The sequence below is a fragment of the Toxotes jaculatrix genome, chromosome 22 (genome assembly GCF_017976425.1).
Source record: "Toxotes jaculatrix isolate fToxJac2 chromosome 22, fToxJac2.pri, whole genome shotgun sequence".
Classification (NCBI taxonomy): Eukaryota; Metazoa; Chordata; class Actinopteri; family Toxotidae; genus Toxotes; species Toxotes jaculatrix.
The window spans coordinates 5,964,026-5,979,208 of NC_054415.1; the positions used below are offsets into that span (position 1 = coordinate 5,964,026).

At 42.6% G+C, this 15,183-nt stretch overlaps 1 protein-coding gene across 1 annotated transcript in view; it reads right to left on the reverse strand.

Moving 5' to 3' along the window:
• The window catches only part of snd1 (staphylococcal nuclease and tudor domain containing 1), a 159,209-nt gene that overhangs the window by 48,598 nt on the left and 95,428 nt on the right, over window positions 1–15,183 (reverse strand). Inside the window, exon 17 of the mRNA XM_041030143.1 lies at window positions 10,128–10,316. Within this exon, the coding sequence (XP_040886077.1) occupies window positions 10,128–10,316 (189 nt within the window). The remainder of the gene's footprint in view (window positions 1–10,127; window positions 10,317–15,183) is intronic.

The following is a 15,183-nucleotide window of genomic DNA, read 5'->3' on the forward strand; positions in this document are numbered from 1 at the left end:
AAAGATGGGGATGAAATTGTGTAGGTACTGAGGCAAGAGCAAATGAATGAGAAGAAGAAGAAGAAGCAGTGGAGGAGCTGAGGAGGGGAAACACGTGAGAGAAAGCAGAAGAATGAAAGGCAGTGGGGGAGCCGTCATAAGGCAAATTGAGAGAGAGAATAAGCAAATGCATTTAGGAGTGTAACTGGCTGCTCAACCAAGACTGGTCTGCCAATGCATAGAGGACTCTGTGTCTGTCAGCAGGTAATAAAGAGAACTGATGAGGCGTTAGAATCCACACTGGCTATAAGCTTCTCCCTGTTCTGTCTACAAGTGGAGTGGCCTGATCTGCCGCCACCTAGGGCGAGGTTAGAAGAACCTGTGTTTACTGGAGTAACCACAACAGCCACAACAGTAATAATCATTATAATAACGCATATTTAGGAAGGTCAGAGGTGTCAAATGCAACTAAGCTCATGTGGAAGCCCTTTAAGGTGACAAGGAAAAGTCAACAAGGTCTGATCTTAATGCCTTGGAACTAATAAAACCGTGACTCATTAAATGGGGAAAGGTTTGAAGATCCCAACCAGCAGAGAGAGCATTTAAATGGTGCCCTCAAGAAACAAATATTTAGCATTTCATTAGACAGCGGAGAAAAGCAAGGGGAGCAGGGAAGCAGGGAGGGGAAAAGTAAGGGAGGGGTATTTCACTGCCGAACCATATTAAATGGAGTTAAGTATGGCTCCGAGCAGGGGCCCTAAAAAATGTCAAAGTGTATGTAAATGACTATAACTTGCGTGTCTTATTTTTAGTGCAAACGCAGATAGCCCACGCTGTTTTCCTTCTTCCCCTGATTACACAAGGACGATTAGAGAGGACACCTGAAGCAGGGCAAAAAAAAGGGGGGACTTAATGTTTTCACAGCATCTGCTTAATGACTCCAAAAATACATAAATGTCAGTTATCTGCGGGGGAAAATGTCATCACTGCTTGTAACCGTAATGGATGTTCACATGAATGGTGTGGCCAATACATCATGGCAAGAATGTCTGTCCAAATTGCTGCAAGGTCACATGAATGTCACCAATACAAGCTTGTTCGTGTAATTTAAAGCTTTGAAAGCATTTAAAGACAATGTCAACTAAATTACTTTTATAAAAGGATGAACAGGAAAAAAAATATGCTCCGAAATAGACATTTCAAAGGGTATTCCACAGGGAATATTTTCAAGGATAAGCAGTTTCAAATAAACTTGTACAAGCCTATGACAGCATTTAAGTAAACACCCATAACACTGCATCAATTAACGGCCGCTGCACAAGGTAATAACCTTTGCTGCAACTGACTAATCAAAGATCTGCAGTCGGAGGTCAAATATGCCTGTGTTAAAATTCAAGGCTCGCTGCCTGTATTCCATGCACTCATTCTCGTGGAGGTAGGACGCTGTCAGCTACAACCAGTCCTCACCAAACCAAGTGGAAAAGTGTCTCCTTACAGTGTCCCAGGAGGGACAAACCAGAAAAAAAAGGAGAACAAATAATCCACTAGCCCAACTCCAGTCAGTGAATGTCCTTCACACTTACTTTCACCAGCAGGGATGGGGGAGAAATTGGGGCAGAGGAGGAGAGAGGAAAAAAGGAGGGAAGCCCCAAGATATAAGAGGCAGGGGGAGACGGAGAAAGGCAGGCGGGCAGACCTGGGGGTTGGTGTTTTTCTATCGCGGGTGGCGTAGCTGAGCATGTGTTAATCAGCCATAATGCAACGCATTGTGTCATATCACATTATGTACTCTGCCAGCGCTTCACCTCCTCTCACTCTTTTCAGCCCGCTCTCCTCCCATGGCCTCAGCCCTTCATCCCAAGTGCAGAGTGAAGGGATGGGAGGGTGTGGAGGGAGGGTGGGGGGTTGGAGGGACTGCCTGAGTTATTTCTGCACTGATGAACCAGAGGCAGCCGCAAACCTGCCCCTGAGGACCTCTGCTAAGAGCCCGCAAGAATCCTGTGCATGACTGGAGAAGGGAAAGCACAAGGCCAAGGACATACAGACAAATGGATATAAAAACATGCACAGGATCATATACATACAATAAATATGCACACAAATGCAAGTTAAAGGAAACATGCAAAAGAAAAGATGACACATGGACAATAAGGACCATATGAACACTGCCGCAACTGCAAAGCAGTATAAATACACACATAGAGAAAAAAGGCCTACTTCCTGTTTATATGCTTCATCAAGTAGAATATTTCATCTGAGTGTGTGTGTGTGTGTGTGTGTTCCTCAGGATCGTCCTGATGTCCTTGTGGCTGGATGCATTTTTCAGATGACATTTTCAAAGTCAGCGTGTAATCCTGCAACTCATGTAAATGTATAATTCAGCATGCAGAAGGTGAGACTGCTGAGACGGACGCGCTCCATTGAGTGTGTCTCATAGTTTTTAGTTTCTTGCTCATCAACACAACTTTTTATGTGCCCACTCCGCTGGTGACCGACATGTGCACCGAATGCGCAGCCTGTGTGTCCAGCAGAGATAAAGATGAGGATGGAAAGAACGTTTGCATGTGTATTCACAAGACTGTGAGTGGAGCTGACAGACTGCTGAATTTGCAGCTTGGAACTGGGGAAAAGGAGGATGAAGACAGACAGAGAGAAAACTGGGGGTTGTGGTGTAAATAACACACACATCACTGGGTCCACTGATCTCTTTCTCTGTCTTTCTGTCTCTCTGCCTCAGGGCACTGAGGGTCCAGCTTGCCGTCTACAGTGGGGAGGGTGTCCCCGGAGAGTGTGTGCATGTGCATGTCTGTGTCTGCACTGCCGGTCTGCACATGCCCAAAGTGTGTTTGAGTAAGCAGGAAAGAGACAGTGAGAGTATGGTGTGTGCACGTGTGGCGCCTCCCTCCATCTGCAACCAAGTTTGTGTGTGTGTGTGTGTGTGTGTGTGTGTGCAGATGTGTACACAGTGCACTGAAAATCATATTATGTAATCTTTTAGCCATATGAAAAAGCCTCCGTCAGCTCTTTGCTTTTGTGTGGTAGGTGGTTCATGTTGTGCACACAGTGCTGAGAAGAAAGATGAAGGCAGGAGTAAACTCACACACGCAAACAGGCATACAAACATTATGGCATAGTAAACAAAAAGAAAGGAAGTAGCATGCAGTCACACACAAATACACACGTATCTGCACACATTGTGCACATGTGAATGTGAGGACACAATGCGCAAACACACAGACTGAAGCTTGGGAATTTGTGGTATATAACGGAGCGTACAGTCCTCTCCATCTTTTCCAGGGATGTGAGGTCTCACACGGGTCACCTCTCCCATTGTGGCCACCCTGCAGGCAATAATGTCCCCTTGCTGTGAGCCTGCTGTCCTCTCACACTTGCCAACAAACCCTGCAACCTTCATCTTGCTTGTGTATTGACATGCTGGCAATGGGGGCAAACGTTCTGTCACTGAATATGTTGATGATTTCCAGGATGGGAATATCACCTTGTCACCTTTCGGATCAGCCACTGATCTGAAAGGTGATAAGCTATCGCAAAAGTTTTAATACTGTCCTGTTCAGCTACGAATTTACCAAATCATATGACATCTATATTGATGAATAAAAACTTATCTAGATAATAATGCGGTATTTTATTAAAATGCAGCAAACTAATAACCCTGCTGTGGTATCACAGTGCAGCAAAAACGTTCAGGTGCTTGAGGCATATTCATTAGATTGCAGCAGATATTTTCTGAGCATGCTGTTAGTTAGCCTGTGCTGCAGAGACATGGAGCTGTATTATGCTCTGGTTTTCGAATGCTATTTCATCATCAACAATCAGATAATCACCATCAGTAGTAGTGAATACCTAAAAATAGGGTGATTTGACCACAGAAGGCTGCTCCACAGAGGACCGCTGCACCCTGAGTCATCAAACTGCACTGTCTTAATCCCAGTTACAGCATTGTGTCCTAATGAGGCAAGGAGGTTGGCTATCTGACTAGCGATTGCTGCTGTGTAGCACTGCACTATGTTTTTTTTACTGTGGATGATATATTCTAAATACAAGCAAGACTAACATTGATAGATAGCCCATGGGTGAGGTGATGTACTGTGACTTTTGGCACAGTTTTAGCCACTCATCTCCTAAAGGGCAAAAAAAAATGCAAATTGCCAGTGACATAATGATTCTCCTGACCCTCCATCTTTGAGATGGCTGAGAAAAACGCTGTCACTGACACCATTTCATTCTCCCATCCATTTTCTTGTGGTTGAAAGAACATCTGCATATATCTGACACAATCAAGTAAAGAAACACTATACTACTAAACTATCAAGTAAATGACAATAGATGCAGGTCTGCAGAATTCAGGCAATATGTGTTTGCTGAAAGTCTTCAGCTTACATTTCAGGTCCGTTTATTGGAGGAAAAACAAAATAAAAAAAAAATAAAAAAATAAAATAAAAAGGAAGTGTAAACCTCAAAACCAATGCTGGCAGAAGTCCAAGTTTATTAAATTAAGATGAGGGAGTTTGGTGGAGTTGGCACTATATAACTAGACAAAGTGCCTTTCTTTTTTATCCAGAGTTCAGAGTTCCATTCAAAGCTTCACAACAGACTGTTCTGAAACTGTTCCAAAAAGCAACTGAGGAAATGCAAACAAGCCGTGCATTCTCGTGACCCCAAGAATACCCAACCAAAACTGCAAAAATATATTAGTCTATATTAAGTAAAGCTTGTCTATCATCTCATTATCCCATTCCAATTTACAACGGAGAGTGTGTTGTACACACAGAAGCCAAGAAGAAATAATTTCAGACAAATGGAAATCCATGTGTTAGGAAATCAAGTCTTAAGGTATAAGGTATAATTCATAATCAAAGAAATCTGGGGCATTTCATTTTCATCCAGGCACGAGCTGCAGTTTCCTCAGCCTTCATTCATGTTTCCTCCCAAATGGACTGGACAGGTGTCTAGCCCAGTCATTAACTGAATATCACTTTCTGTGATTGGCCATGTCATGGTCGCTGTTCCTGTCTCAACACCACACAGCCTCCATTTGTTAAATCACAAGGCAACAATGACAGCAGTAAGAAATAGATGGGAGAGATAGAAGAGAGGGATGACTGGAACGATAATACAGGTGCAATCATCCTGTTTGCTCCTAAATGGCATTAAGGCTCAATTTTTTCATAAGGCCTAATGCTATTTGTGAGAGAGACAGTAATGATTTCACATTCACCACAAATCTCCAGCCAGTGACTAACACCAAAATGGCTGAAGTTAACAGGTGATAATGTCCAGGAGCAGCAGAGGGATCTGGCTAAAAGAGATCTAAATTGGAGAAACAATGGGCAGACTCAGCAACAGAATGAGTCAAATTTATTTTGTTATTTCACCTGAAGCCTCCTTAGATGAGATGCTTTAATATTAATCCCCGGCATTTTTCCATGATATTGCCTGATGACTGCCACAGGTTATTTCACTGTGAGAGGACAAGAAAAATGGGAAGGGAAAAAGAAAAAGATTGCAACCCTGAAAGTGTTTCAATTGCTTCAGGGCTTAAGGAAGCACAGAGCATGGTATTAATAGAAAAGGAACTGTCATCCATGGAAACCAAACAAGGCTGCTTGTATGTAATTCTACATAGACTTCTTACAGAAGTACAATCATGTACAAATCATGTGTTTTTTTTAAATACACTGAATGTAAATAGCTCCTGGTAAAAAATACTTTAATAGATCTTCATAGAAATCCTATTATTGGAACTGGACAGAATACTAATCCTTGAGAGTGAATCCAGTCCACTAGAGGAAAACTTCCTCCACCATGAACTCAGAGACACAAGCCTATTAGCTTCGCTAAAAGCCCAATTATCTTGATTCATCCACAGCATGTTCCTGTTTAGCCAGGTGTGTGATGTGCTGACTGCTGAGAAGACACGGCTTAGATGGGAGGACAGGGAGACGTTGCCTTTTGCAAACTTTGAAAACCGGAAGAAATCACAGATAAAAAGCGAGTGGGGATTTTTGGTTAGATGTCGAGGCAAAGCAAAGGCAAGCCACTTGACCCTTGAGAGAGTGAGCCAGAGGCAGCTGAAGGGAAATAAAGGGCAGAAATTGCAACATTCTGATATAATCAGACATGCTTACAATGCTAGTCAGCCAATCACATCAAATCCAAGTGCTGTGCTTTGCAGCACAAAAACGGTTGGTCTGAGACATGTGTTGACGTATACTTGTATACAGGCCCTTGGGCAAAGTGACAGGCAAATCGGCTGGACTTGCAACTCTGGATTCCGCCCAAAAAAAAGAGAGAGAGCTGAAACAAGATTATGTACTTCAATCAGGCTCCGCCAAGGACACGTCACCAAGCTCAATGTCATAACGATGCTGTTTCAAGTACTTTGACGGGTGGCGTTGATGGACGGGTGAAGTGTAAGGAGCGGTAGCACCGGATCCTGAGTTTATGCTTCAAAGGGATTTTTTTTTTCTTCCCCCTAAAAAAGGGTACAACTGATGCAGGTGTCTGACTCGCTGTGACCACAGAGCAGGCCACGGAAGGAACTGTCCTGCATGATCCAAAAACTGTAGAGCAGCTAAGAGGAACAAGGGCATGACACAGGGCATCTGAGAAGACATTAATCCGATTAATAAGAAGGGATTCCAAGATGATTAGTTGAAGGAGGACAGAAAAAAAAAAGAGAGGGGGAACAAGTGAAGAGAGTGAGCATAAGGATGCAAGAACACTGGAGAGATTAAAAGAAAGACAGTGGTCTGTGAAGAGGGCTGAGCAGGATTGAAGGAAAGGGACAGGCAGTGATGAAAGAAGAGAGAGTCCCGTGACATGAAATATCTTTAACAGGGGTTGTCATATCCTCTTTTGTTCTTTCTTTCTTTACTCCCTCTCTTTTCCATCTTTCTCTCTCCACTCCCAGACCCACTGGAGTGTGTTAATCTCCTTCAAGGTTGGGTAATTACAGCAAAAAACCCTTGCTCAACAGAAAGCACACTGGTTATTATTGAGGGCTGATTGTTGATTCACCTCTTTATAATTAGGCCATTCCAATTACTAGCATGTTTCTTTCCTCTGCTAGCTTCCAGCTATTAGCTTCCTTTTCTTTCAAGCAGATGTATGCCTTACTATTGACAGAAAACACATTACCAAAAAGTATTCAACATTAGAGGACGTTTAAAAGCTCTGACTTGTAGAGAAGAACCAAGAGCTTCTAGAGAGAAAATTGATTTCCTTGTCATTAACCTGAGTTTTAAAAATAGTCCCCTGACGCAAGATCACATATTGACAAACCACACCTGTTCAGTCTTAGGGGAAGTTAAATGAAAGATACAGCTAATGTCTCTGCAGTCGAAATCTCTTCTCCCAATACACTTTGAACCAAACTGCCGCTATCTTGTCAAATTTATTTCTCTCGGCTCCGGCATGGGAATACTGGAACATCATATGAATAGCTGCAATGAGCCGTCTCATATTACAATGACAAAATGCAGTGTTTTTGCAATGAGTCTTGTTTACAGAGATGCCTGGTAAGCAAGAATTAGTTTTTCTACCCCTAGGAGAATCCAAATACACACAAGAATGCTTTGCAAAACCAGGCAAGAGATTTAAGAAGAGGGCATGAGCACTGCTTGGCAACAACCGACTCATTGTTAAAACATGAAATAAGTTTATACAGTGTCCTGGGTCTGTCTTCCAGCTGAATCATGTAAACGTTAACACTGAAAGCATGACAATGAGTTCTGACAGGGCGACACGCTTTAGAGAGATTTATGTAAACAATAGCTTAGCCATAAATAAACATAATGGGGAACAGAATTGGGAATGTGCCCGTGCCTACAACTTGAGTCTTCCGCATGTGTGGAGAATAAGGTTTGCTGTGAGGACAGTTCCAAGAGATGCTGATACGCAAGATCAAAATATGCTGAGCTCTAGAAAAGGCTCTTCTTCAAGCCCTTTGGAATGCTTCATTTAGAGCACAATCACTTTGTCCCATTGGTCTCATTGTAGAAAAACTCATATTCACTTAAGTCACTCGAACTAAGCAGTTTTGGTTCAGGATGCTACTGCAGCAAGCCTCAATCCCCCTTGCTGTCCTGGGGCCCTGCTGGACCACCAACACAAAGTTTTCCTTAATGAGTGTGTACGTGTGCGCATGCCTACACACATCTTCTGAGCTCACTTCATTATGACAGCCTTGTTTTCTTGTAGGGACGCCTGACGCAGCAGTACCACTGGTGTCTTCCATATCCACAGCCGTAGGGACAATAAAAAGAGAGGGCAATGAGAAAAGAGGAAGGGAGGAGGGGGATGCAATCTGCCCTACCTAGCCTCAGCCTACACACAGACAAAGACCAGCCACGACTTCAAAAGAGAAAGACAGAAAAAAATGCCAAGCTCTCAGCTTTTCTTGAGATGGTCTCTATGGGTTAATTAGTACACCAAGTCCCACCTCATCTGCCCTCAAGTTGCATAGTATGCATTCATACACACACACACAACTAACTGCCTTGTGCTCTGTTAACACAACACACTCTCCGCTACACGCAGACACAAAAAAACAAATCAGGCTGTGGTTGATCTGTGCACCGGTGCCTGTGGCAAACTAACATCAAACATAATCACTGTCTGTCTGTCAGGCCCCATTCTGCCGTCTTTCCTCTCGGCCCTGTCCGCACTCAGGTTAGCTCAAGTCAAAACCTTGTGGTGAAAGTCAATCTGTCTCGACGCTGCAAAGAGGGTTGGAAACCGGTAGTAAAATTGTCATCAGAGGTGTCAGGAATGTGCCCTCTTGCTGGAGTTAGACTTAACATGGCAGAGCTGGTGTGCTCACATCGCTGGCAAAAGATTTTTCTAGGCAAAGGTTCACCTGCACATCACTCTCAAGATTTTGGCTCTCTCTTTCACCGTTTTGAGAAAAGGAAGACGCAGATGGGGAGTATCTGTAAGAAAAAGAGGGAGGCCACAAGAGCAAGAAAGACAAGTAGGAACACACTGACTATGAATGTGATAAATGCAGGAAAGGGAAAAAGAACACAGCCCCTGCTTGGCTCCGGCAATACGTCACATTTATATGGGGAGAAGAGGCATCTGTGACTCCTAAAGGACCCAAATAGGTAGTGAGTGGAAGGGAGAGAATTCAAGAGAAGGGGAGAGGGAGAGATGGTAAAAGAAATAAGTAACAGAGATGGAGAGAGAGAGAGGACAAGGGTGACAGCTGGCTGGGCACTTCATACATTTGGCAGGGGTGACTCGCGCAGATATAATGAAAATGCAGGGCGAGATCAGGATCAGTGTGAGAGAGGCCTCCATCCATCAAAGGACTCTCATTGAGGAAAGAAAGCTTCAGCGATAACGGCAACTATGTGGCTATTCACAGCCCCAGATGGAGCATTTTCACAATACTATGGCTTTAACTAGAGGTACTGACTGCATGTTATTAATACATTTTAAGCACCACCTGTCCTCATTGGCTGTCAGGCTCGTAAGAGGGATGGGCTGTGCCTTTGACAAGGGCAGTGTGTGGAAGTTTCCAAAAAGAGAATAGTAGAGTTGCTGTTGAGAGAAGAGTTGGGTGTTGCCAAAAGAAGCAACTGGTGGCGAATCTCTGAAAGAATGTGTTTGTGTGTTTCCTTATTAGAACAAACAGTTGTTTTATGTTTTCTCCCCTCAGTTCTGAAGGGTCTTTATTCCTGCTGACTGCATCTTTACCTCTACTAATGGACTGCTAACAAGCACTGATGTTGAAGGTGGAAGAGAGAGAGCTAGTCAGTCATGTGGCTTGCATGGGATGGACCATACCCTGACCATCAGTCAGAGAACAAAGTAAGGCAATTCTCAGTTTCAGCAGCACACACTAAAATATGTCCACAGGCAGTCAGACCTAGAACACCATATGTCAGGGACGTGAAAGCCAGCAAAGTAAATCCTGATGTGGTAAATGCTAAATTTAAACATTACTAAACTAGATGTCATTCCAGTTATCCAACTCATCCTTAAAATAAATTCAGGTGTTTCGTTCAACACTTGGAAGCTTTATGAAGACAGTTTAATGCCATTCGGGAGTAGTCATCACTTTGATAGCTTAATAGGATCTATAGCTTGTGCAGCTCTTGCGGCGTCTATATGGGACCTACCTTTTCTTTCCTCTGTCGGCATCCCTCCTCTGCTGAGACCAGGGTTTTGTAGTAGGCACTGCGCTCTGCTGTGAAGTGGACCTTGGACAGAGCGTTTTCTACCAGCGCCACTGACAGATTCACACCCTCAATGTGCAGCCAGCCAATGAAGTTCCCTGCTTTGTCCATGCTCTCCACTTCAACTTCCACCTGGAACAGAAGAACAGAGGAGAGGAAGAAAAGAGGCGGGTTAATGTTCTGTATCCAAGAAGGCTTGAGATTCCATTACAGCAATGAAGTGAAGGGGATTCTCTGAGGAGACACAACTGTTCTTAAATAGACTCATCAATGTACACCTGTGAGCTCTCTATTGATTACATGGCATGCAAACAGAGGTCCTGTTTCATTCCTCTGTTGTGGTTTTCCAAGTCAGCGATCTCTGGTCTTGGTCACCATGGAACATGGAACATGGTGACCAAGCAGAAATCCAGCAGAGGCCTCTTGTCTTAGTGCACACTGAGGCTAATGAAGCACAACTGTCAGCTTTCAATACAAGCAAATTCTGTGTTGATTTACAAATACAACTCTTAACTGTAGAAATCAGAGCCTGCACAAGCAGCATAAGTGGTTTTAAATAAGTGTTGCGTACGCACTTCAACCTAATTAAGACTCCAAATATTGTCATCTAATTTTCTGTAATGTAAATCATTTGCAATTAGTGACAGCCACGTTGCAATTCCTTTACGTTAACAAATGAGGGCACTGAAATAGCTAACCCTGCTGACAAAGTAGGAAAAAAATCTCACAACACTGCCCATGATGGACTGTAACCAAATTCTGCCTATTCAGGTTAATTATCTATTCATTGCGTTTTGTTTCATAAGTGATGGACGACCAGGGAAAGAAAAAAAAGGGAAAAAAAAAAAATCAATCGATTTTATCCTACTCTAAAGCCTCCGTCAGCAAGAAAGTGGAAGGGCAGGTGTGTTGAAGAGATAGGAAGAAGTCAAGTGATTAAGACTCGGGCTGCTTAGCCCTGCAGCCACTAGGGAAATCTGAGGGGAATTTAGTTTGTAAACTGCTCTGCCTTGTTCTCAGCTAAAGCAAAAAAGCTTTTATTAATGAATGCATAATTTGTTCCATTATTAAGCACAAAATTGACAACCTGTGCATATAGAAGTGACATACATATATTTCCACTTTCTGGATGCAGTATCCATTAGGATCAAGCCGTCTGGATAAATGGCTAAAAGGCAAATACAGGAACATTTACAAAAGTAACTGTTCTATATTAAATAACCTTATAATAATTACTCTACCAGTCTCTAACATGTAGAAAGGTACTGCAGAGCCTTCATAAAAGACAAAGAGCAGCTCGGACAGTGGTCTACCCTCCCAGGTCATGACTGTGACACAATCTAAGTTCATTCATACCTCATCTGCTTCTGTATAATCTGCTTTCTCTTACTCTTCTTCTCTGCTATCTCAGATACTCACCCCATTTTATCTCTCTTGTGTCTAAGTGCAGAAGCAGTTACATAACTGGTCTATTAGAGCATCACTGGTCCTCAGAGCACCCAAATGTCAAATGGGGAAGTGGGCGAGAGCTGGAAAAAGACTAGAATGGCCAGAACCAACTTAACTGTTTCCAACTACCACTGCGGCAGCAAATGCAAAACAAAGATTAAAAAAAAGAGCAGTAACAACTAAAAACAAACACTTGTAGCTGGGAAAAATTCCAATTTGGAAGAAAAATAGAAACTCGGCTCAAAGTTGTCTACTCTGATTGGTGCAGCCACTGGCCTTCTTCTGGACAAGAATCTGTCCCACGGGGTGTTACAAAACTTCATGCAAAAAGTAGAATTAAGATTAGTTTGCACACTGACAGCTCATACAGACAGATCACAGCTCAGCAGGCAGAATGTATACACTCAAAAATGTGATTATTTCAGTGTAGCTAATGATTTCCACAGAGATTTCAGTTTGGGTGCAAAAAGCTATCTTAAGGTGAAGGAGGTATTCTGTCTGCGCTCTACATTTCTGTATACCCAAAGCTTTGCTTGAGGAAAACATAATTCTCCAGGTCGGGTAGCTACTACTTAAATGAGATGTCACAAAATCACACAGCATTGAAAGGACTTTTTGTTTACTGCTAGCAGGGGTGATAATTGTAAATTCATAAGCACAAACATCCAACTTATCTGCACACTTTCTGAATACTAATAACCTCTAGGGCCATTCTCATGACTCCAAAAGTTTAAAAAATTATATGATTAGATGCTACACTAACAAATCAGATGTATTGAGAACAGCCAAACTACACATGGACAGTTCAATGTAAGTAATTAGTCAATCAACATAAAACTGCATTTATCTTCATGGTGAAAGATAAACCGTGGGTGACCAAGACCTTGGTAGCATCATTAAATAAAAAGAAACTGGCATTTCACCGGGCAGCGGGGAAGAGATGAAAGAGGCTAATGGAGAGGTCAAATGTGAAATTAAGGACAAATTAATTTATAAAAAAAGATCAGAGGCCCAATTTTCCACTGGTAGAATAAGATCAGCTTGAAGAGGCTTTAAATCCATGGCAGGATTGCAGACTAATACTAGTGTTAGTACAATATATTGTATTTAATAAGACTAAAGATCTGAAAAAGCTGGTTAAGTTACGGTCATTCTGACTTTTAGAGGAGGAATTTAGATGAATTATTTTAGTTGTTATCAGTATTTGTTATATTTTTGACTAAATTATTACTGAATGAAATAATCAGGAGGTAAAAATGATCCTCACTTAAGAATTACTGCAACCACCTACGACCTGCTCCAACATCACTTACTTTGCATGCTGAAACAGTGCCACCCCAGAGAGCAGGAGCATTATCTGACTAAATTTCAGAGTTTGAGTTCTCCCTCCCTCTTAAGTAAATAGCTTTGGTCACAATGTGGAGAGGACAGGGGAGGCGGAGTGGAAACTGCTTTGAGTAGAGCCCAGATGGTTCCCAGTGGAGGCCTCCTCCGAGCCAAGATGGCTCCCGCCGGAACACAAATGGGCTCTGGTAATCTCATAAACGCTGGGATTGTGTCGACACAGTGGACGGAAAAGGGAAAAAGGCGAAATACGCATACACACAAAGCCATGCGTGTGTGCGTGCGAGCACATACACATGTGCAGTCATTCACAAGAACAAAAGACAAAGCCATTTGGTGCCACTGAAGTGAAACCTGGCCCGAGGGCATGTTTTAAAACTGCAGCAGATTTAATTCACTTAGCTGTTTGAAAGTGAACAAAAAAAAAAAGAAAAATCAAAAAAGACTGCGGTAGGTGACACGTCATGTCACAGCCATGCCCCATGCTAAAAAAAAAAAAAAAAAAAAAAAAATGAAAGAACACAGTGGGCTGGCAATTTAAAAATTGGCAAGCAATGGGAGATCCTTTTATCACCACATCCAAACAAAACAAACTTTGAATACCTGGAGGGTAAAAAAGCAAATGCATTAATAACAAAAGGTTACAGGGAACAAGGTGCGCCCACTTATGCGTCTAAGCCATTTAAGAGCCCATGAGGTCAAACCTGACGCACAGGTTCAAAGCTCAGTTCAAGTATTGCTTTATGCACATATTATGTGCTATGCTTTCTCTCTTCGGGAAAAGAGCAGGGTATGTACATAATGCAAGGTCTGTCAGTCAGTGCTTTCAACCATTACTGACGGCAACTCTGCCAAAACTTAAATCTGAGTTTTGATGCATATTCCAATTACTGAGATCACAGTCATCCCCATAGATATTTTAAGTTTACCTGAGTGAAATTACCACTTCTGGGCGTAAAAGTTTAAAGTCCGAGGCTTTGACAGAAATATAGCATTTGTACAGTGTCTACTCCAGGCAGCTGGTGTGTGCGTGAGCATGTGAGAGAGGGAGAGAGAAGTGTGAGGCAGTGTGTTTGTATGTGCTTGTCAAAGAGGGCCCTGTAATGTGCAGATGCAAGCAGTGAAGACCGGGAAAACAGACAGGCAGGTGGAGACGTTTTGGCATGTCTTCATTCATTCTCATTATGCAAGAAGGAGGCAGCTGCTTTTATGGCTACTGTTCTCTGACACTTAGCTGGGCTCTTAAGTCTGTGTGTTCGTACATCCATGTCTATAAAACAAAATCCAAGTGAAAATACCAGCAGCAAGTGGCAATTCAAATGATGCAGGGGGTTAATATTTACTGTATGTTGGTTAGGTTTATGCATGCGCGAGTTTCCACACCTCTGTGTATTTGAGTGGTATGGGATTAAATGTTCATCACATTAATGAGTCTGGCTGTATGTGTTTAAATGTACCAGATGTCAGCACACATGGCAGATACGACAAGCTAAGAGGAGGTCAAAAGTTACTGACTTACAGAATACCAGAATCAGTTTTTCTCTCCATCGCAATCATTCATATCCATTCATCTCCCTCATAACCTCACTCAGTACAAACAAAGACAAGAAGCATATAGACAGAAAGACGGACACAGAAAAAGAAAGTCAAACAAAAAAAGAGTCACTCCCACCTGAAGCCCTTTGCTCATCCAGCAGAATAAGCCATTTATCAAACTGAGCCTTGGAGAAGATTGAAGGAGTGATGTGGAGGTTTGCTGTGTGTGCTGTGTGTGCTGTGTGTGTGTGTGCGTGTGTGCGGCGCACGCTCCTTTGTGTGCTGGAGTAAAGAGATCAAAATTCCTCTAAGCAATGAGTGATCCTAAGCCCTAGCTTGAGGTGCAAAGTGGGGAGAAAGGGGAAAAAGGGGAGAGCAATCGGATAATCTCTACACCTTAATTCATATTCTTAACCTTCTCTATTCACTTAAAAAATCAATGGCTCTGAACACTTAATTCAGAGTCATGAATGTCATATGAAAAGGACAGTTTGTCCTTTTCATGGGCACATATGGATTTAAGTAGAAAAAGCTGAGCATTGACGGGTCAGCTTCACTGCTCTAAGCCCAGTCTTGCGTGAAAACTCCATTTGGAGTATGAAGGGCCCCATCCTACGAAAGTCTATCATCTCTCAATATTGCCCCACATGTTGGCTTACATAGATCATTT